We start from the raw sequence: 24,333 nt of genomic DNA on the forward strand, positions 1-24,333 counted from the left end.
GGTCTAGATGGTGCTTGGTTCTGCTATATTGGACTTGATGATGCCCAGGGGTGTCTTCTGATTCTATGATATGATCATAGCGATTTCATTCAGTATCCATAAAAATATTAAGCCGCAATTACCTTTATTTTTTGCATTTACTAAATGAGGGCAAGAAACACTGGATGTAACTTGAGAAGACACGTGCCCTCCACATTCCCTGAAGGAGCCCAAAAAATCACTGAAAACATATAACCAAATGTTATTTAATATCTTAAAAAGTAACACAATCCAAAATGGATATTTCACACAACACTACATAAACAACATGTACACAATATTACCATATGGAGGGACTTTCAAATATATAGACTTACAAAAATCCCTGTCCTTTTCTCCTTTAAATTATTATACTAAGCATGACAAGTTATCATCATTTACAATATGGTACACTGACACAATAAAAACCATGTTACAAATGTGCTGTTATAAATCAGTAACATTAGGGAAGACATTTCATGAACTGTAATTATTTCATATGAAATACTATACAATATAAACAGAACATCCATCTTGGATGACCTTTACAGCAACCAGAGACCAAGTAATTTTTAAAATTTATTTTCAGTGCAAACACATTTATACAAGGCAGTCTTGGCTGCAAAACTCCCTTCTAACATACAGTAAGTCCCACTTGCATTTATTAACTCATTTTAACCTAATGCGACAGTCACATTCAGTCACTCACAGAAAGTTACCTGCAGAAGTATGATCCCTTTAAACTAAGTCTCCTTTATGTTTAAAAGTAACATCTGGGCCAATTACTTTAACAGCCCTGTTCAGACCTTTCATACTTTCACATGGGCATCCTTTGGGTGGCTCTTATCGACTGTACAGCTTGATGAGTGCAATATACTGAACAGAGATTTGCCCTTCCATTGTGCAAAACAGATGGTTGTGCATTAGTATCCAGACCAGGGGGGTAGGAGGCTTGCTCACCGTGCATTTCACTACAGATTTCTTATATAGGAGAAACATCTGTTTATTCAACCAAAGTCACATTTTCAAATCCAGGTGTAAGTGGCCTTCTGCCTCTCCTACATATTCAACCCAGAGAAAGAAACAAAAATCCTTAGATCAGAACAAAGCTCCAATGGAGTTAAAGATTGAGTCTAATCTCAGTCACCCCAGTGTAAACCAGTAGGGTTATTCCAGATATAACCTGTGTAAAGCAAAAAATTGGGAATGCTGCTACCAAAAGAAAAAAAAAGTGATAACCCCCTTCTTCTTCTTTTACACCAGTGTCACTTCAACAATTCCAGCTGGGCATGCTGTATATTAACAGGAAATTCTGACGCATTAATATATTAAGGGTAACATTTAAGTATATATGTTTAAAGGAATTATGTAAAAAATTGCAGCATTTCTCTTTAATACTATACTGTCTTCTTCAGAGGAGCAGAGAGGATTGTAAATGATGGCGTGACACTAGATTAAGACTATCTATTTACTCAGGATAGCAATTTGATGTATCACTTTCAGGAAAGTCCTGTAAAATGTATTTGAAAAACATGTTTTTAGTTAAAATTGACTTCTGACACCACTATTGGCAGCAGCCCTATTGCTGAAATGTGAATGTTTTTTGGCACTTCCAATATCAAAACCATTGCAGGACTATAAACTAGTTTCTCTCCTACTCTAATAAATTTAACACCTCAGAAGAATCTCTTTCTAATGTAAACATTAAGCACTTTGGTTAAATATTAAAACATTAAAACTATTATCATGACTCAACTGAAATAAAGAAACAGTTTGATTAGCACTTCATTGACTCTGAGTGGTCTTGGATATATCACAACTTTTCTATGTTTCAATATGTCAGTGAGTAAAATAGGGATAATGAAATTTGCCTACCTCACAGGCTTGTGAGGCTGAATTAATAGTTTGTGAAGTGCTTTGAGATTCTCAAGTAAAAGGCATGAGCTGTAAGTGCAAAATATAATAATAGTTTATGATGGGCTTCAAATATTGTTCATGATTTCTATTTTTTCCAAAAATAAACTACCACCACCGGCAATAAGACCAAGTTTTTTTAATTAAAAACTTTGTTTTCAAATAGATTTTACTGTTTGAATGGGGATGAGAATTGCTTTCTACAATGCAAGCATTTTACTCCGCTCTGCTGAGTACTATTCTCTTATTTTTTAAAAATGGAAATACTTACAAAGCAAAATTGAGTCATCTAATGATTGCAGACTAATTTACAGCTGAGTAATGTAAAAAAAGTCATGATTAACGCAGGTTTTGTACATAAATTAGAACTGCTAAGGGGCAGCTTTCACTTATTTTCCCTGGTATTTGAAATTTTTCTAGTTTTTTTTTAAAAGGCAACTTGTAATTGTTTATAAATCTACAGTTAATCCCTTATTTATTGGAAGTCTGCCCAGCTTCTTTGCAGGAGGGACATCTCAATATATATCTTACTCAGGGTCCCTGATACTAATTTCAGTAAAGTCAATTAGTTTTATCATTATTTTCAATGGAAGCAAGTATCTAAGATGCATGGAATTTAGAAAATGAAGCGCACATCATTTAAATGACAGTGGGATAGTGCACAACTCCTGCCACTTAAGAGGTCTGATTTGATATGCTGGTATAAGTGAAGGCAGAATAGGGCACAAAGTGTTTGAAGATTGGCAAAAAAATAATACCTGGTGTGTCTTTTGTTATACCCCAAACTGCCCATCATATTTCATACCCCGTGGGAATAATAATCTGCTAAATTACAATTAGTATTATGATTTTCTACTAGATAAAATCTTTAGCAGTAAAGGCGAGATAAAAGAAGGTATTAGACTTCCGGTTACTATTAACAAAACTATGTGGCCTTATCAAAAACTCAAATTATTAAACTGAAAGCCAAATTTAATACAGTAAAAGAAAATCGTAGCAATGAAAACATAATGATTTTGTAATGCAAACACTGACACATAAGAGAACACCATAACTTTAGGATTCAGAATTTTTTTTAACCTTGCTTTTTATAATACACTTTATGTTGCTGCATTTCATCAAATTCATGGAGGTAGTTATATATGTAAAAAAATCACCATAAAAGTAACATGTTGTATTATAATAATACATATTAAAGTGTGCAAAATGCCAACAGATTTGTGTTGACCCTTTAAAGTTGACACAACACAGAGATTCAACCTAATGTAATTCTGTAAACTTTTAAATAGTAAGAAGAATGATAGATAAACAACCAAGTAATACAAGGCTATGATTTCATTGAAGGATTAAGGTAACACATGCTTTACTCCTATGGTTTTGTTACTAGGAATTTCTTTATAGTCCCTTGTTGAATTTTTTTGAAAATCAAAGATCAGAATGTTTCTATTTGAAACTTCTGTTTACATTCCATATTCCGAGTTACATTAATACCAGTAGTATGCCATGTCAACATTAATATGACATTTTATGTTGTCTGTTGGCTTATGGGAAATCACATATTGTAAAGTTTTAAAATAGATACTATGTTATTTCTCTGAAAGGATGTCTTCTGTACCTGTATAAATTTTAATAAGTTTATAACATAAAAAACGTTTTCCCCAAAGAAGTAAACTTTGTCTTTGTTGTTCACATTTTAATACTGCAATTTGTAGTTTCAGATAATCAGCTATAAGTTAAGATATTGTTCAAACATTTTTATTTACTGAATTGATACATATTACTAACATCAGAGCATATCTCAGAAACAAAAAATCACAGTCAGCCACTGTATTGTATGCAACGACGCCTCACAAAAAAGACTCTGAAGTCGGCATGTAATAAGCAATCCTGAAGGTATATATTTAAGCAATAAGATGTGACAGGCAATGTATTATTAGGTCATTATAGCATGGCTTGGAAGGTATGATAAGGCAGGAGGCTAGAGGGCCAAGTGATTTTAACCAACTAAGAAGCACAATACAGTAATTTCCCTTATGTGCACTGAAAGGCCTTATTGCTCTGATGAAATGGAATTTATGCATAAAAATAAGGAAAACAGTTAGTTGTGTGCATTACAGAGAAAGGTTCTGTGTGCTATACCTCACAGAATCAGAAGCCAATCAAGTCCAGAGTTATAAAGCCTTTTCATTTGTATGTAAGCTATATCCAACTATGTAATATAAAGCTGCATCTTTACTAAAGATTCATTCTGATGACAATACAAAACATGAGTCAAGCTCAAATGGTTTATACAAGTTATACATGTCACCAGAAACTGAAGAAAATATTTTTTTTATTATGTGCTGAGGGGTGTAATACTTGGGTACCAACAAAAGACAGGGTAAATATTTACGTTGCTAAACATCTTTCTTAATGTTTTAGCTTTTCTTCCAGTTCTGATAAAATAGCAACTATGGGACCTTTTGGAGACAGCTTGCTGCTGTATACATGTGCATGAGTAACAGAGCAGAACATGGTCCTTTATACCTAAAAATTACTCGGAGTTAGCCTATCTGTAAGAAGTTACTCTGGCGTAATCATTTAGCATAAATTACTTTGGAATAACAATTTAAGGGAGTACAAATAAAATATGCCACACCTGCAGAATTAGGATTTCTTGAACACATTTCATTTCTAATCATGTGTAATTTTAAAAGCTATTTATGTCCGTACAATGTTGAATTGTAAATTATATCCATTGACTAAAAGGCCTGAAGTTTATAATTCTCTAAAATTCTCCTTTGATAACCACTACAATGCATGCTATTTTCAACAGCCTAATTTAGGCATTCTACTTAAAAGCTATCTAAAATAGAATTATGTCCTTCCATTAGAAAGAAATCAACTCTTCAGGCCACATTTGGCATTTGTACCACACAAAACTTCTCTTTTGCTCAAACACATTGATAGTCTGATTATTCTATTAACAGGAAGTTGGAATACCAGATGTGCCACACTAATGAGACCATCACCTCAAACATTTGATTAAACCCACCCCTCCACCTTTTCTGTAACTATTTGCTTTGCCTCAAACACTGTTAGACATCCCCTCCTTTCACCTGAATTAAAAGGCCTACATCTCTGTTTGCAATTCTGGAAGGTTAACATAGTAAGTTTAAGACAAGCATCTCATATACTTTTGAAACAATAAAAATTAAATGCAGCATTTCCCCCTTAATTCCCACCCAACAGACTTAAAACATGACCTCTTTTGACTTGCTTTTTATAGATTCTTGCAAAATTGTGTGTCAAAAACTCACAGTGAAAATGACTGATGTATAAATAATTCACAGGCAGAGCTAGGTCTTTACTAATCATGTTTGGCTTTGTTTTCCCTCAAGGTGACCTAGCTGTTTATATTTAGTGGTGGCTCAATTTTTTAAATAAAAGGATCAACTCTGTGGCCAAGTTTAACCACTCACGGGGGCATCACACATCTGTGGCATTTTTAAATGGAATTGGCAACTGCATGGACATTGAAAATGCAGATTACACTTACAGTGTCTAGACTTTCATATATGTGCTCAGTTACAATTAAGTGAAGCAAGGTGTACATATTATCCCTACTGCTAGTCTGTTGCTACAGAGCTGCAAATGTGAAAAGCAATACCTTGAAATTAAGATTTCTTTGTTTTCCCTACATAGCAGCACAGTTTAAAGCAAGCACAAAAACCGTGGATGAGATGCTTGTTATTTCCAAAGATGTAAACATCAGTCCCAGTGTCGTAAACTTTGCTGTATCGGATGAGACAGAAGAACAGAGGCAGAATGACTATCAAACACTAGTAACAGAAGCTTGTAGGCAGTTAGCAGGTTTCTGCAGTTTTTCAGCTTCACTTGTTGGAGGATCTGCAGTTGCTCGAAAGCTGAACATTGGACCTGCACCAACATGTGCAGGACTCAGGGCTGGGTTCTGACGTCTATTACTTTCAACAATACTTGAAGTGTTGGAAGCCAGGCTCTCTCGAGTACTAAAAAGCAAAATAAATTAAATAAACAAATAAACAAACACCCCTCCATATATCTACTAAAGAAGGAAAGTGACTGGGATGTTTTCAAACAGGCTTCCTGTGTTTGCATGTAGTGTCAACATCACTGGATCAGACCCATTTGATTACTCAAACATATTGCTGAAAAGTGTATTGCAGAAGTACTCACTAGTCAACAGGTTATCATGCAGGTATAGTACTAAACAGAATTGAAGTTCTCACACAAACTTTGTAAGTCTGAGCCAATATCAAACATCTGAATTTTTCATTCAGGCAAATAACTTCCATGTGAAATATATCACCTTTCTTTCCTGGCTGGTGCACTAAATCACAGTATTGGTTCACTGAATCAGCCATGTGGCTGAACTGAGCTATGAGAATTCTCCTCTAGGCCATATTTTTATGCCTCCCCGTCAGTGTGTATATTTGAACACAAACCATTTCTGGTAGCTATTTTCTATTAAATCTGTAATATTTCCAGTTATGACACATCTCTTCAAATATTTCTTGCTGCTAACATCCAAGCCTTGAGATTCCGAGTGTCCTCCACTATGAGGACTTGCACGATTGAATGTCTGAACAGCATTAGTGTTGTAATCTCACTTTAATATAGAAAGTTAATTTAATGCAAGTAAATTGCTTATCTGTGGGAGTGGCTGTGTGCTCAGCCTCTCTCAAAATTAGGCAACTTAATAAAGAATCTAAATATGGACAGAAAAACCTAAACTTGAGACACCAATTTTTATGTACTATGGTCAAGATTTTTAAAGTCAATTCTACTCCTATTACTTCTACTTTTATATTAGACCTCTTCTTTTTAGGGGATGTTTGCTTGAAGACAAACTTTATTTTAATGAATCATTTACTCCTGCTATTTATTCTCTACCTATAGCCATAATCCTTTGTTAATGACAATTATTTGCTGTGGAAATGATTTCAAAACCATACACAGGGGAATGAATTCAGGTGGGGACTAAACAGAACAACTAAGAATCACTTATGTGTTGTGGAAAACTTTGAGACATGTTATAATAGGTACAGTTCTGCTCTTCATTGGCAATCTTTTGCCTTGGCTTAGGTGGACAATTTGCATACCACTTAAGGTGTGTATGACAGACAATAATACACCCTTTCCTATTTTCCTAACTTCTTTTTCCAAATTTTTTGTGGAGGCTGGGTAGATTAATGAAAAACTTTTTTATATATAATTCATGAATTCCTGATGTTTGTATCTCACATGAAATCTCATTACACAGCTTATAACCATCATTTTCAAATTTTCATTCATTTTCATTTTGGATGTCACAAACCAACCATTACAACATGTATATCCTGAGACTACTGTCATTCTGCAATAATAGTTGTGTGTGCAGATTGGTGGCAGGGTTAGGTCTGACTATAGGGGAGATAAAAGCACTAGGATTTCATGACCTCTTAAAAAAAAGGCACCTGGAGCCAACAAATGCTGCACACAAATTGAATACCAGCCTCAGAAAAATATAACGCAAGTATAACAGAAGTTTTTCCAATCCTGATAACATATTCCAGAATTTTACAATCCCCCCCAAACCCTACCCTTCTACGCCTTTTGACTTTAGAAAGAATTCTTTTACAATCAAAACCCTGTTAAAGTGTACTTTTCCCAATCTGTCTGCCTTTGAAAATATAATTTTCCTGTTATGATCCTGAAGTGGTAATTTTGGTTATTCAGGTGCACTAAACACACTTCCTTCATAGAAAGGAACCCAAAAGCCACATTTTTTATTGTAAAGTGGGAAGGTAATAATGGTATCTTAATTATAATTAAAGGGCCAAATTCACTCTTAACTCCATTTACTTTAAAGGAGTTACTTTGGATATGAAACTGACCAAAAGAACCCATTTTAATAATCTCACAATAAAACTCATACTATGAATACATGAAAGAGCTTGAAAGATCCATAATACATTCTGCCTTAACATCCTGACTGTTGTGTTACTCTTAATTCATTTTAATGGCTTTTACCATAAAGAGACACTAAAAAGTAGATTGCAAATACAGATAATACAATAAAGCTAACTTTAAAAGTTGCCACTTCCACTTCCCTTTTGACTTTAGATAAAGCTAGTACAGCAGTACAATACACTAACAACATCAGTTCCCTGATCATGCTAGTTAAACGTTACGCTGGACAGAGTAAGAGGTTTCAATTTCAATACACAGAGTGAGGGTGGATGGAGTATCTTCTTGCAGTGTCTGAACTGAAGATCTGAGGTATACAATCACATGTGTGAATCGCGCCAGTTAGCCAAACAGTAGTAGCAGAACTGGCTCAACTGCTTGCCTGGAGAATGGGAAAGCTCTGTTTACCAATTTAGATCAAATGGTTTGGGTAGGAGGTGAAAAGTGCTATCTGGCAAAAGTAAAAGTGGAAGTATAGTTCTGTTTAATAATAAAAGATTAATTTATAAGAATACAATGCAAATCAGCCCCAGACTTCCCTGCCCGGCTGGAATCGAGACCATTGGGGATTATAGGAAGGTGCCTTTGAACCCTTCGCACCTCCTGCGTACGAGCCTGTTGGCATTGCATCTCAAAGAACCACAGTTACAATAAGTAGCTGTTTCTTCTTCTTCTTCTTCAAATAGATGTAGCCATGTATTCCACTTAGGTAACTCACAAGCAGTACCCACCCGAGGAGGAAGGGCTCAGAGTCTGCATTTGCAAGAGTTGCAATACTGCCCTATCAAAACTTGCAGCTGCTCTGCAAGATGCAGCATTGGTATAATGGCTGGCAAATGTGTGTGTGGATGACCATGGAGCAGCCCTTCAAGTGTCCAATACTGAAATGTTACTGAGCTGCTTGCGCACCATTAGAATGAGCTTGCCCTGGTGAGGAAGCATAGCTGAAGTTATCTCATAGGCAGTCTTGAACCAGGATGTTATCCATTTAGAGAGTCTGTGAAGAGACTGCTTGACCCTTCACACTAACTGCACGAGACACAAACAGGTAAGGTGAAGCATGAAACAGTTTAGGCCTGTTCAGATAGATGTCTAGATATCAACTGACATTTCATATATCCTCTTCAAATGAACGCTGCTTAGGAAAGAACACAGGTAAATATACCCCGTTTCAAATGAAACTAAGAAAACACTTTAGACAAAAATGGGGGCGCAGCAGTACAGATACTTAGGGTACATCTAGACTACATGCCTCTGTCGCCAGGAGGCATACCTGGGTGGTTGACAAATACCTTTGATGTCGCCACCCGCGCGTCCAGACTATCGCGCTGAGCCGACAAACAGCTGGTCAGCTGTTTGTCGGCTCAGCGCGGCAGCCATGTAAATTTAAATGAAGCGGCGATTATTTAAATCGCCGCTTCATTTTCCTATGTCTGGTAGCCTAATCGACATGCCTCTGGTGATAGAGGTATGTAGTCTAGACGTACCCTTAGTCTTTAGAGAATTGTGTACAAGGGGAATCTGCCACCAGAGCCAGCAACTCCCAGACTCTCCTTTTGGATGTTATTACTATTAGAAACACAGTTTTCTGACACAACAGCAGAAATGAACAAGATACCAAGAGCTCAAACGGAGGCTGACCGTCCCTGAATGGGGGATGAAATGCCAATATCTCTGCCAAATGCACTTCCAACGAACTGACCAGTGACTGCAGGTACAGCAAGTACTACCAAGTCCAACACTGGATAAAGTTCCACACTGGTTGAATTCCGCAGGCCAATGATCAAACCACAGTCTGCTTCCATTTCACTGCATAAGGCTATTCTGGAAACCACTCTCCACTGCTGAGCAGGATCTTTGGTATAGCCACCAAACACTGCTATTCCTCCCCATTTAGCCAGGAAGTAGCCACTCCAGGGCATGCAGGGAACTGAACGTGGGATGCAACATGTGACCGTGACTTTAAGTCAGTTGGTCAGTGTGGAGAGGAAGGGGTAATGGAGGCTGAACTGACAGCACAAGAAAATTGGAACTCCAGCACTATCTCAGCCATGCTGCGACAATCAGAATGAGTTTGGCTATATCCGCTTTTAGAATGAGGATGGCTGGTGGCATGACTGGTGTTAGGGGAAAAGCAGATTTTCAGATTTACAGGGGACCTGATTGCCCGCTGAGATGGAAAGTGTCTGAAAGGGAGCTCGGACTGAGACTCCTTTATGAGAATAATAGGGGACATTTCCTGTTGTCCTTTGAAGCAAATAGGTAGATTGTCAGAATGCCCAAAGATATGAAAGTGTCCTGGACGATGTTTGTCTTCAGACACGACTTATGATTCAGGGAAAAATTCCTGCTGAGATGATTCTGTGATTCTGGACGCCAGGCAAGTGGTCACTATCCGTGTAATGCTCTCCTCAATGCAGAGCTGCCACAACCTGGCTGTCTCTTGGCAGAGCATCCTGAAGTGTGTTCCTCCTTGCTCGTTCACATAATACATCGTGGTGGTATTGTCAGTAATATGTGAACCACTAAGTATCTGATAGAGTCCAGAAAAGTGACGTGCATTGTGGATTGCCCTGGCAAACATTCTCTGGGGGTATCTACCACTGCAAGGATCTCAAGACCAGTTGAAGAAGACAGACTATCTGTTTAATGGGTGAAGAGCTGGACAGTGGACATGTGGCCTCAGAGCCTCAGCCACATCCAAACTTGTGGAAGGCTGAGTTTGTAGATTGAGGCAAAAGTGCCAAATCACCTGAAAACAGTAGGTCAGCAGAAATGCTCTTGAACATGTAGAGGGGGCCCCAATAGATTCAATTTTGTGAGTGGGAATCAGAGTTAACTTTCCAGTGTTTAGGATGAGACCCAGGTGGTCAAGCAAGTTCAGTGTTGTCAATGTGAGCAAGACATTCCTCTCTGTACCTACCATTCTGTAACCAGTTGCCCAGATCTGGGAAGATGTGGATTCCTTTCTGCCTGAAAAACACAATCACAACAACCAGGAATTTCGTAAATACCAAAAGGGTAGACAAGAGGATGACTGGAAGACCATATATTGGAAATGGCTCTCCACTATGATGTATCAAAGGAATTTTCCTGGGCCTGGAAAAACTGCCACATAAAATTAGGTGTCCTAAAGATCCAGTGTGGCAAACCAGTCATTCTGAGACAACACGGGGAGGATATTGATAGAGTAATATTTGGAATCTCATGTAGCTGATATATTTGTTCAGGCCGCAAAGGTCAAAACTGGGTCTCACCCTGCAAGTGTTATTGAAGCCAGCAGGCTCATTGTTAATGGGCAGGGTGGCTCTCTGAGGGGCAGATGACTATGGGATAGACACTAACTCATGGGTGTTCTGCAGGAACTCCACTACGATAGCTTGAGAAGCAGCCACAGGCCACAAAACCATGACATCATCTGAGGACAAAGATGGAGTGATTAACTCTGCCAGAGCTGGATACAGCACCAGAACTGACTGTCCTGGATGGAACAACTCTGGAGGCCTTGCTCCATTTCATACACTGGCATTCACTCCAGGCTGATCCACACTCTTTCTGGAGGAGAGAAATGAGCCTCCCTGGGATCTGGAGCAGGCTTGGTCAGTCTTAGGTGAACTTTATTATGGCACACTCAATGGAGAACAACTTCACCATCTTCAGAGAGGTGCCCACTCCAGGACACAAAGCTGCAGTGCTCTCAGAACCTGAGGGCGACTTCTGAACTGATGAGGGCCTTGGTGCCGAAGGAGGCCTCATAACTTGTTTGAGCAGATGCTGCTTCAAATGAAGATCCCTTGCCACTTTAATCCATTTGGTGAATGATCTGAAAATTGAACACCAGCAAGCACTGCAGATGGAGATCGTTGCTGAGGAGTGCAACGACCCACATGACAGACAATGTTTAAACCCCACTGAGGGCATCACGAGGGAAATACTTGAAACTATAGCTAACTCTGTACATAAGGTACTAATTAACAATATACAACTAGAAATGTTAGTACAAATAAAAGTCTTAGGATAGAAAACCACACAGAACTCTTGTCTCCAGCCAGAGGTGGTAAGACAGAATCAAGTGGGAATAGGACAGCACCAGAGTATAAGCTATATCCAGAGTATAAGCTCTGGCCACAAGGTGCAAGTGTTGCCAAGCAGAACCTGTAGGAGGCAAGGTACTTTGGCTCCAGAGTGCTGGGCACACACATACCTAAGTGAAATATATGGCTGCATCTACTTGAAGAAGAACCTTAATTGCTCTTTCTCCCTTAAAAATATAATTTAAAATTTACTGCTAGAAATAATTATCCCCATTAAAGTGTATTTTAAAAATAAATTACTCAATGATTTGGTGGATAGTGCAGCACGTAGCTGTACTGCAGGCAGAGCAGTAGCTTTAAAAACCCCTTGAACCAGGGAGGGATAAAAGTTTCACGGAAGAGTTAACCTCAGTCACGGAGCAGCAGAGGAGGTATGAAACAAAACTGCACAGCATTCCTGCAGTAGGAAAGCTTCCCCTGACAGGCTGTGGTATGAAATACTTGCCACTGTTTAGTAACAGGGACAAAGATATGCTGAGGGATCAAGAGCCTTTGATGTGGTGGTTTATGTGGTTAGGTCCTGTGATGTTGCTTGTACAGATGTGTGGACAGAATTGGCACCGGGGTTGATTGCAGGGCTGGGTTCCTGGATGAGTATGATGGAGGTGTGCTGTGTGGTTGCTGGAAATAATTTATTTGAGGTTACGTGATTGTCTTTAGGTGAGGACTGGCCTATCCCCCAGGGCCAGTGAGAGCGAGGGGGTCATTTTCCAGGATAGGCTGTAGATTGCTGATAATGCATTAAAGCAGTTTATCAAGTCTGGTGCCAACTCTGTCCACACATCTATACAAGCAACGTCATCACAGGACTTTTAAACTGTAGATGACACTGTGAAGTACTCAAGGTGGAATTATATCAACAACTGTCTCTTCCCATAGGTTTTTGTGCTGCTTCTTGGTCCCTCAGCATATCTTTGTTCCTCTTATTAAACAGTAGCAACTGTCTCTTCCCATAGGTAAAACTTCTAGCACTATATAGAATCCTTACACTCTTTTCCTAGATATTACAGGCTAGATACCTCTGCTGATGAACTGTTTTATCATCTTCAGAGACCAAATATCCTTAATACTTTCAGAGCTGTGGCATCTTCCTGAACCTCTTTCCACTCTTCTTCTAGGTAGAAGAGACTGCTCTTCAAAACCTACCAGTTTACACTGGTGACAGACATGGCTTCAGAAAGACGATTTTAAAAGAATACCTTAGAAAAGTATAGGTGGTATCTTTACATCCTCTGTTTACCTATCTGTAATGTCTCAGCCAAAGATTCTGCCACAACTCCGTATCCATCCTTCCAGTTAATCGTCTTGTTATTTTTGAGGTTTTTTCCTTCTCCTATTCTAAGTACAATATATATTAATCTGAAAAAGTGATACAGAAATGTTTGGGGCAGAGGGACAATGAACCTATAGCAAAAAGGCAGTGGTTAGATTTGTTGCTGTTATCTATGTGAGGGAAAGAAACCGAGCCATCAGTCTGTATAGAGACTCTCTGAGGTTGCAGAAAAATTTTGTCTGAAAAAATGTCTGAAACAGTTTAACATATTCCCACAACCATTTACCCAGACGAAACACAGTTATTACTGAAAACAGAGTGGTCCTTAAAATTAATTTTACCATCCTACCGTGGCGAATTGAACCCGCTGTCTACAGTAATGCTGCTGCTGTCCATACTGTCCAGTCGAGCTGAATGGGTGGCTCTCTGGTTGCTGCTGTTTTCAGTTTCCTTTGGGGTGAGAAGAGTGAGATTCTTCTCAAACTTTCTTTGCAGATCCCTTTCCTTTTCCCGCTCGAGCAGCCACTGCATAGTGCCCACATCATCCCTGTTTTTTTCTTCCTCAGCATTTTTGTTTGTTCCTTCCTCTGAGTCATCATCATCGGAAACATTGTAATAATCAAAGGTGGCTTCCTGGTTCCCAACTGACTCTTGCTGTCTCTGTGAAACGGGTAAAACTTGTGGAGCTGAGGTTACTATAGTTTGTTCAAATTTCTCACATCGGATTGGCAGTGTGTCAGAGGCTGTCTTTTGATGGGGTTTGAGTAGGGGCACACTGGACTTGTGATAACTATTCACAGAGAGTGTATTGTGCAGGGGTTTAAAAAGTGTATCTTTGCTAAATATTTCTTTCCTTTTGTCCAGACTGCTTGATTCAGCGTTATGATGCTGAACCAGCCGCCCATTTGCAATCACCTCAGGGGTCTGGCCAGCAACAACTGGACCCCCACTTGGACCTTTAGGGGACTCCTCTTTGTGCACTGCAGGTTCTCTGGCTATGTGTTGGGGTTGTCTTTCTGAGGGAGAAAGTTTTTTGATTCCATCTGTTAAAGTCACTGTGTCATGGTCCTCTTTATTTTTCCCTAGTGGTGATGGAGCAGTAAGTACAGTCTCACTCGAAGTGTTGCATTGAAAATAATCATCAATTGCTGATTTTGTTGTGCAGGAGTTGAGATCACTATAAGATGGTAAATTCTCTGTAGGCTTGCTTTGTTCCAATAGGCCACAGGAACTGGCACTTTCTACATTGCCACTAACTATTTCAGATACACACGCATCTTTATAATTTGCAGATGAAATCAGAGCCCTTTGATGACTGAGTGATTGTGAAGGCCTTAAGGTACTGTCATCAATATATGCTTGGCTAGTTGTTTGGTCACTTGGGCTACAGCCTTCAGCTACGTCTTCAGGTGTACCTAAAGTAGCAGCACCTAGAGGTCCTTTAGAGTTATCCATCGATCTAGATCTTTCCTTGGCTTTGTTAGACCTTTCATTCCTTGACCTTCTATCTTGTGTATGGCTGTGGCTTCGATGGACTTTGGAATGGGAGCTTCCCCTTGAAGGTTCAGGAAAAGGCATCTCAGTTCTTCTTTTGGCCAGTTCACCAGATACATCCCATTCTGGTGTCATGGGAAAGTGAGACTCAATCACGCTAGGATTGCTGTGCATGATAAAATTATCTCCTTTGTGCTCTATTATGAAACAGCCTTCCCGAGGGGATCTAGTAAGGGGATCATAGAACTCATACTCTCTTTCACCTGGTATATCCAAATGGGAACCATCTGAAGGGTCTCCTTTGGACACCCGGGTCTTGCTATGTGACCGAGATTTCCCATGAGACTTTCTGTGATTCCTACTCTTTTTGCTTCGCCCACTATGGTGAGCTGAAGAACCAGCTTTGCTTCTTTGAGCTTTTTCTTCTTCAAGTTTCTTCATTAGTGCAGTATGCCTCATTACATTTTCCACAGTCAAGTCTGGGTTAATGCGCTTAATAATCTCCATTTCTACCTCCCTAGGTATAGTGGTAGGGGTGTCTTCATCCCTCAGGGGCCATTCCTCAGGAGGAAACTGAGCAGAGAAATTGGCCAACTGTTTTGCCTTGTCCTTTTTAAAGCTTAACCGAAACAATTTCAGTCCAAATTTTTTAGATTGCTTTTCTACATCTTTAGGCTTTGAGAGTGTCTCTGCTTTATAAGAAAAATTTACAGTACTTTTACTTTTTTCAGTGGGTGGTACCTGACATAGAGAAGGAGGGCAATACGAGTCTTTGCAGTCTTTTGCTGATTTTCTCTGTAGGGTGGACGCATGCATGCTATGCATGTCTTCTCTGCAACAATGGCAAGAGTCGCAGTGGTTTTTGGGTAAAGTTCGATCTCTGACGCAGCCTGAGGTGGAGGGAGTTATAGTTCCTTGTTGTGGAGAGGTACACTGAGACCTGTCAGGTATCCTCTCATCCAAATGGTACCATTTGCTGTTAGTTCTTATCAGGGATGGGGTTATAAAATAAGTCTGTGGGGTCACGATGAAATAGCCATCTGGAGTTGGATATATTTTCCTCTCTCGCACAAGCATATTCAAGGTATGCCGAAGAATTTCAGGGCTGGGTGTTGGCACGCCTAAAACAACAGTAAATATATATGAGCTACTGTGTCATTATGAAAAGTTCTTTGGCTCCCTCCCACCATCCTAGAGTTTTGCCAACAGAAAAGTTAGTGCATGCTGATCAAACAATTCAAACCGAGCACATTGATAGGCATTTTCTAGTCTGCTTGTATTTCCACTTATTTCCTACGCTTCAATTACATGAATTATTAACTAAATAAAAAAGAGGACATTGACAGAGTGTAAAAAACCTTCTAGTTACTTTCATTGTGTAGGTGACTATAAAATAGAACCTCTACAAAAAAAAAAAAAAAAAAAAAAAAGAGAGACTCAAAGGAAGATTTAATGTTTGTTGTTATTCTAGTAAAGTATTTAATCCCAATTCATCAATATTTATGTACAGTAAAACCTGTGTTATCCAGCATGCTCGGGGATTAGGGCATTCCCGTTATCTAAAAATTCCGGTTATCTAAGAGTCTCATCAACCTAGGAAAAACCAATGGACAATAATAATAAAACTCAAGTTTTTAATATTGATAGTTTTGTAGTGTGAGGCAGCTGGTCTCACATTTCTGTTTTGAGTTAAAGATGATTATTACTTCTTAAATAAAAAACTGCTAAGCCAATCATGGAAAACCAAGCCAGGCCTGTGCACCTGAAGATGTGACAGTATTGTGGCTGGGGGCGATGCCAGTTAAAGTTTTCTGGTTAACAGAGCGCCGGATAACAAAGGTTTCACTGTATTATGATTTTCAGCATTGTATAAATAGGCACCCATATATTTTGCTCACACCTCCAACACAACCCAATAGGTTTGACTTTCCCATCAAAACATTCATGAATAAACAATTACCCCCATCAGGCTCCAAACTCCTGAGCCTCTCCAAGAAAATCACATGAATCTATTGTATTCAAACAACTGTGTTCACTATGTTCAATGGTGCTATTTATCTATCTTCTAAGAACTTCCCAACAAGTTTAAGTGGGGGTGTGATGGGCACATTCCTGAGTGCAGATATCAAATACAGGCAAAGGGGCTCCCTTAATATTTACTATGTAAGGGTCACGTAAGTAATTTTGAGGACTGGGCCTCAGGAGCTTGATCATGCACATACTAAAATTAACCTAAAAACTCCACTGACTTCAGTGGTGCTGGATCGAATCCTTAACACTTCATTCAGCACCAAATCAGATACTTGCTGCTGCGGAGTGGATAGGAATGGATTGGTTTATAAAAGTATCATATAGGACAAACAACTTTCCACATTCACACTAAGGGTATGTCTAGACTGAACCCCTCTGCCTGCAGAGGGATGCAGATTAGGTGGGGCGAAATTGCTAATGAAGCAGGGATTTAAATATCCTGCGCTTCATTAGCATAAAAATGGCTGCCGCTTTTTGCCGGCACGGAACTTTGTTTTACGAGGCATAAGGGATCTATCGGAAAAGGCTTTCTTTAGCCATAGATCAGCCTCTAGACTGCCACTTTTCTCCGACAAAGCTCTGTGTCGGAAAAAAGCAGTGGCCATTTTTATGCTAATGAAGTGTGGGATATTTAAATCCCCGCTTCATTAGTAATTTCACCCAGCCTAATCTGCATCCCTCTGCTGGCATAGGGGTGCAGTCTAGACATACCCTAATAGCTAAGGTGCTCTCTTCTCTGTCCTACTGCATGTGATACCAACTCCACACCCATGTTTCAGGGGTCAGTTTGCAGTTTCACTTTGCTACTTGTATTTGAATGCAGTAGGACGACAACATAGGACCAGCAAAGTGAACAGTATGATGTCTAAGTGTTGGTGTGATGTTATGAAAACAGACTTCAAATACTGGCAAAATGAGGAATGCTAAGAAATGAGTGCCAACATTTCTTTATTCCTCATTAGTTTTGTCTGTATTAAAGGACCAGTGGGAGCAGTCAGCTCTCCAGAATGAGGAGAACAGAGTAGAACAGAACCTTTTGGCACTCAACAACTAAAGATTATCTTTTAAAAAAAATTAAAGATGGAATGAGATGTAGGGCTTTTTGAAGGTCTGACTGCTTAAATACACAAAACAACAAAAAAACCTCAACTTCCCCCAGTTACCATAACAAAACCCTTTTGGGTTGCATTTTTTCTTGTGGCCTTTTCAGTCAACATTTTAGTGAAAGGCAATTTTGAAATTTCGTTGTGAAATGTCATTATCCCTTTTCTTTACAGTCAAAAGCTCTTACATAATATGCATGTTCTTAATAAGAGCTTCTAGAATGCATTTTACAGAAGAGTACAAAGTAAAGCATTTTTCTCTTTTCCATACGTGAAGAACATTTCAATGACAAAGCTAAGCTATTGCTGTCCAAGTTTTATTAGAGTGGATTCTAAGGTACAGGAGCGTTTCACTATTTTAGCAATTGCAGTTGTATGTTTTTGCATACACACAGCCCTCAGCTCTTCTGAAATTTTGACATGAGCCAACAATAGCCAAGATATTGACAATTCATGTTAATCATTATTCCTTACTCACCCCATTTGGAGGTACTGTATTGCAGTATGTATAACTACTGCTCTCTTATCTGGCTTTGGATGGTACTTGTATTTAGAGATGTCTTTACTAGGCCAGTTATCAGGAATATTTATCAGGAAAGGCTTGCTCATAATGGACATATTAAGAGGCTGAATAGGAACAACATGGATACAAAAGTAAGAGCAGCTGCAAAAGAAGTGGGAAGAGAGGACTACTAAGGGCTTGTCTACAGTAGTGCTTAAGTTGCTCAGGGATGTGAAAAAGGCACCCCCAAATAACCTAATGTGTGTGACCCAAATTCTGGGTCACATAAATGTCATGCAATAATCATAGAAGTAAGGTAAGAGAATTTGATTTCCCCCTCTCCCTTTCCAGCTAGAGTACCCTGGCTGCAGGAGATCACCCTGGAAGTAGTAGCAGAGACTGACAACCCTGGATGGGACAGGACACACAAACACCAGCAACAAATGGGAATGTGTACTGGTAGATAGACAAAAGCTTAGCACATACTCAAAGAGCCCAGAGCTTTGTCTTATCTCCCTTGGCCAATACAAAGTCACATTACACAAACTCCCTTTCTGGACTTCAAGCATCTACAATTAAATAACTTCAAAACTATACCCCCAGCTTGAGCAGGCTCTTAGCACAAGATAAAAGAGCCAAGAATGAATACGGTGCAGACAAAGCCTGATAAGTATTACCTGTTTATCTTTGGTTCATAGTATTAAAGTGCACCTAGGTGCTTACTTGGCTAATGCTGCCCCTTCCTCCTCTGTCCTTAGCTTTGTTAACAGTGGCAGTGAACCAGAAAGCCAGATTCTCTCAGCTTTTTTGGGGGGGTCTATGTACACGATGCACTGCACAGTTCACTCCCATTGAAGTACAAGGGTAGTGGGGCAAAAGTTCATTCCAGAGATACTGCACCTCCGAGTGACATGGTGTCTCCAGCCAGTCACACCAAGACAAGATACCTCCCTGTTCCCTACCAAGGACTCCCTTGCATAGAGATAATTTTAATTTTACTTGTTTTTTCAATATTTATTTAAAAAAAGGAAAAAATAAAGGAAAAAAGCTCTCTCCTGGGAGCATTATGAAAGAGATATTTAAAGACTGAAATGGATCTTTTGATGCTGTTATTGTTGTTACAGAAAAAGTATTGCAAATGCATTTGAAAAAATATGTATGATTCACCCAACAGACCATAATGACTATAAAGTGTTGCATAAAAGACTCTTTAAGCACTGGTTTAGCTGATGCTCTGTAGTTATACTGTGCGACTACCTTCCATAAATACAAAGAACAAGTAAAAATCTTTTCAAAATATAATTACAATGCCTGGGCAGGAAGTAATTCACCAAATTAAATGGTATCAGCCTTCTCTCTTCTCCCTTTTCCTTGGATTCCTCTGCATCCTCAGTATAGTTTGAGGACATCCCTTTATCATGCCACCATACCACCAACATTCCTTCTAATTTTTCCCCATACATTTACTTAATGAATTTTGTTATGGACACCAGTATGGAGGTGGTGTGTGGCTGAGAGCGTCGGAGAGGAGGGTGCAGGGGTTTGGAATGTGGGATGAGGCTCAGGGCTGGGGCAGAGAGTTGGGGGTGTGGGTGGATGAAGGCTCCAGCTGTAGGATCTGAGATGGAGCTGAAGATGAGGGGTTCATGGTGTGGAAGGGTGCTTAGAGCTCAGGCTCCACCTGCAGAACTCCCCTCTAGCCCTCTCTTCCCACAGCAGAGAGGGGGGCAAGGAGAGGTGCCTCTTCCCACTGTGAAAGCTCCAGGGCTGGTGCCAGACCAGAGAGACACCTCTCTCACTGTGGCAGGTCTAGGAATGAGGGAAAGGCATCTCTCTCTGCTGAAGCCCTGAGCACCTGTTGCAGTGCAGCCATTCAGCTTAGAGAGAACTTAGCATATAACCCCCCATTTCTACATCTCAGCTGCAAAAACACTGGACAGAATTCTTTGGAGCCTACACACTAAAAGCTAGAGGTGAAGCAAAGGTGTTATGTGCCAGGGGGCAAAGGCAAAACTTGTGCCCCCCGCCACAGCCCCTCGAACCTGGCACATGGCTGAGCCCAACCTTGAGGGGAAGGAGGGAGCTTGTACCACATCTTCCCCCGCCCCCTCCCGTTTGGGGCTGGGTCCTCGCATGCACTAACCTGCCGGTGGAGATGGAGGAGGGTCAGGCTGGGGGTGGAGAGGCAGGGAGGAGGCTCCAGCCGGCGGGGGTGGAGGAGGAACAGGCAAGCCGAGGAATGACAGGGGGAGTCGAGGGGGACTAAATTGGTGCCCCCCTAGTGTGGCGCCCGGGGGCAACTGTCCACCTCCCCTCCCCTTGGTATGCCACTGCTAAAAGCAGCTAGCAGTTGTATTATGGTCACCATTTCTCAGGCCCATTGGAACAAAGAAGTCCCTATCGAGACAAGAAATCCAGAATTGAATATAGGTTGCCTTCTTGGCAGTAGAAAGCACTGGCACTAGGCTGCCTCCTATTACTGTTTTTTTTTTTAAATATTTTTGCATATGATACTGCTTAAGTGGTCCCAAGATGCTGAACAGTGCTTCCTGCATCTGATATTTTGGACTAAATAAATAAAAACAGGTACAGTCCAAAAGGTTTATTTATACCATGAAGCACCTAACAAGTTAACAATAAGCAGCCATGAATGATCATAATTACAATTGAAATTTTAATTAAATATACAAATGTAAATGATAGAAGGAAAACCAGCTGCCAAAAGGTAATTTTTTTCATTTCAGTTAACAGTTTCCTGGTATTTCTGTTCCATTCATAAGAACGGAAGGGCCATACTTGGTTAGACCAAACGTCCATCTAGCCTGATATCCTGTCTGCCGACAGTGGCCAATGCCAGAAGGAGTGAACAGAACACATAATTATCAAGTGATCCCTCTCTTGTCATCCACTTGCAGTCTCTGTCAAACAGAGGCTAGAGACACCATTCCGACCCATCCTGGATAATAGCTTTTGATGGACCTAACAAGTCCATGAATTTATCTAGTTCTTTTGTGAACCCCATTAAAGTCCTGGTCTTCATAACATCCTCTGGCACGGAGTTCCACAGGTTGACTGTGTGCTGCATGAAGAAAAATTTCCTTTTGTATGTTTTAAACCTGCTATCTATTAATTTAATTTGGTGACCCCTAGTTCTTACATTAGGGGAACAAGTAAATAACTTTTTCTTGTTCACTTTCTCCATACCAGTCATGATTTCATAGACCTCTATCATATCCCCCCATTAGTCTCGTCTTTTCTAAACTGAAAAGTCCAAGTCCTTTTAATATCTCTTCATATGGGATCCCATTCAAAACCCCTAATCATTTTTGTTGCCCCTTTTCTGAACCTTTTCCATTGCCAATGTATCTTTTTTCAGATAAGGCAACCACATTTGTATGTAGTAGTGAAGATGTGGGTATAGCATGGATTTATATAGAGGCAATACAATATTCTCTGTCTTACTCTCTATCCCTTTTTTAATGATTCCTAACATTCTGTTTGCTTTTTTGACTGATGCTGCACATTGAGTGGATGTTTTCAGAGAAAGATCTCACCAAACTAAGTGATTGGGCAACAAAATGGCAAATTAATTTTAATATTGATAAATACAAAGTAATGCACATTGGAAAAAATACAACGACTCCAAGATCACTCTTGAGTAGTTATAGGTAAATTAGTCAACATCATTTTATATGGATAGCTGGGATTTTTTCCAAATGTGCATTACTTTGCACTTATCAATATTAAAATTCATTTGCCGTTTTGTTGCCCAATCACTTAGTTTGGTGAGATCTTTTTGAAGCTCTTCACAGTCTGCTTTGGTCTTAACTATCTTGAGCAGTTTAGTATCATCTGCAAATTTTGCCATCTCACAGTTCACCACTTTCTTCAGATCATTTATAAATAGGTTAAATAGTACTGGACCCAGTATGGACCTTTGGGGGACACCATTAGTTACCTCTCTCCATTCTGAGGTATTCTCCATTCTAAACTTACCATTTATTCCTACGCTTTGTTTCCTGTCTTTTAACTAGTTATCAATCCATAAGAGGACCTTCTCTCTTATCCCATGACAACTTACTTTACTTAAGAGCCTTTGGTGAGGAACCTTGTCAAAGGCTTTCTGGGAATCCAAGTACACTATACTCACTGGATCCCCCTTTCTCCACGTTTATTGACCCCCTGAAAGAATTCTAGTAGATTGGCTAGGTATGATTTCCCTTTACAGAAACCATGCTGACTTTCCCCCAACAAATTACGTTCATCTATATGTCTGACAATTTTATTCTTAACTATAGTTTCAACCAATCTGCTTGGTACTGACATTACACTTACCGGTCTATAATTGCCAGGATCACCAGTAGAGCCCCTTTAAAATATTGGCATCACATTAGTTATCTTCTAGTCATTAGGTACAGAAGCTGATTTAAAAGATGGGTTACAAACCACAGTTAATAGTTTTGCAATTTCCCATTTGAATTTTTTCAGAACTCGTGGTGAATGCCATCTGGCATTGGTGACTTGTTACTGTTGAGTTCATCAATTTGTTCCAAAACCTCCTTTAATGACACCTCAGTCTGGGACAATTCCTCAGATTTGTCACCTAAAAAGAATGACTCAGGTTTGGGAATCTCCCTAACATTGTCAGATGTGAAGACCAAAGCAAAGAATTAATTTAGTTTCTCCATGATGACCTTGTTGTCTTTGAGTGCTCCTTTAGTATCTCGATCATCCAGTGGCTCCCCTGGTTGTTTAACAGGCTTCCTGCTTCTGAAGTACTTAAAAACATTTTACTGCTCATTTTTGAGGTTCTGGCTAGCTCTTCTTCACACTCCGTTTTGGCTTTTCTTATTGTAATTGTACACTTAATTTGACAGAGTTTATGCTCCTTTCTATTTTTCTCACTAGGATTTAGCTTTTATTACATTGTAGTTACTATTTCCAAGTGGTCCACTTATATTTACCTCTTGGACTAGATCCTGCGCGCCACTTAGGACTAAATCAAGAATTGCCTCTTCCCTTGTGGGTTCCAGAACCAGCTGCTCCAAGAAGCAGTCATTTAAGGTATCAAGAAATGTTATCTCTGCACCCCATCCTGAGGTGATGTGTCCCCAGTCAATATGAGGATAGTCGAAATCCCCCACTATTACTGAGTTTTTTATTTTGATAACCTCTCTAATCTCCCTTAGCATTTCATAGTCACTATCACTATCCTGGTCAGGTGGTCGATAATCTATTCCTACTGCTATATTCTTATTATTAAACATGGAATTGTTCTGCATAGAGATTTTATAGAATATTTTGGCTCACTTAAGATTTTTACTTCATTTGATTCTGCATTTTCTTTCATGTATAGTGCCACTCCCCCACCAGCATGATTTGTTCTGTCTTTCTGATATATTTTGTACTCTGGTATGACTATGTCCCATTAATTGTCCTAATTCCACCAAGATTATGATACCAATATCCTCCTTTAATACAAGGCACTCTAGTTCACCCATCTCATTATTTAGACTTCTAATGTTTGTGTATAAGCACTTTAAAAATGTGTGACTATTTATCTGTCTGCCATTTCCTGATGTTAGACTCTTTTTCATTTGATTGTTTCTCATCTGATCTTACCCATATTTTATCATCTTCCATCTTCTCCTCCTAACTAAAATATAAAGAATCTCTCTTAATAGACCCTCCCCAATGAAATGTCTCTGTCTAATCCATGTGCTCCTTTGCACGCATCAGCTTTCCCCCGCCCTTAATTTAAAAACTTCTCTATGACCTTTGTAATGTTAAGTGCCAGCAGTCTGGTTCCATTTTGGTTTAGGTGAAGCCCATCCTTCCTGTATAGGCTCCCCTTTCCCAAATGTTTTCCCTGTTGCTAATAAATCTAAACTTCTCCTCCCTACACCATTGTCTCATTTATGCATTGAGACTCAG

The 24,333-nt window shown here is 39.6% G+C and overlaps 1 protein-coding gene across 10 annotated transcripts in view; it reads right to left on the reverse strand.

The window, feature by feature from the left end:
• Positions 1 to 231: 231 nt before the first annotated feature.
• The window catches only part of STOX2 (storkhead box 2), a 223,898-nt gene continuing 199,796 nt past the window's right edge, over positions 232 to 24,333 (reverse strand). For 9 of the 10 annotated variants that reach the window (XM_025188239.3, XM_075930283.2, XM_075930281.2 and 6 more), the window contains 2 exons: positions 13,619 to 15,884; positions 232 to 5,942 (listed from right to left, as the gene is read on the reverse strand). In XM_025188239.3, coding sequence (XP_025044024.3) covers positions 5,747 to 5,942; positions 13,619 to 15,884 — 2,462 coding nt within the window. In that variant the 3' untranslated portion in view covers positions 232 to 5,746. Of the gene's footprint in view, positions 5,943 to 10,825; positions 10,876 to 13,618; positions 15,885 to 24,333 lie in introns of all 10 variants that reach the window. The other variant, XM_089777901.1, reaches the window with a different exon arrangement.

Source organism: Pelodiscus sinensis, chromosome 4 (genome assembly GCF_052426305.1).
Source record: "Pelodiscus sinensis isolate ZL-2025 chromosome 4, ASM5242630v1, whole genome shotgun sequence".
NCBI lineage: Eukaryota > Metazoa > Chordata > Testudines > Trionychidae > Pelodiscus > Pelodiscus sinensis.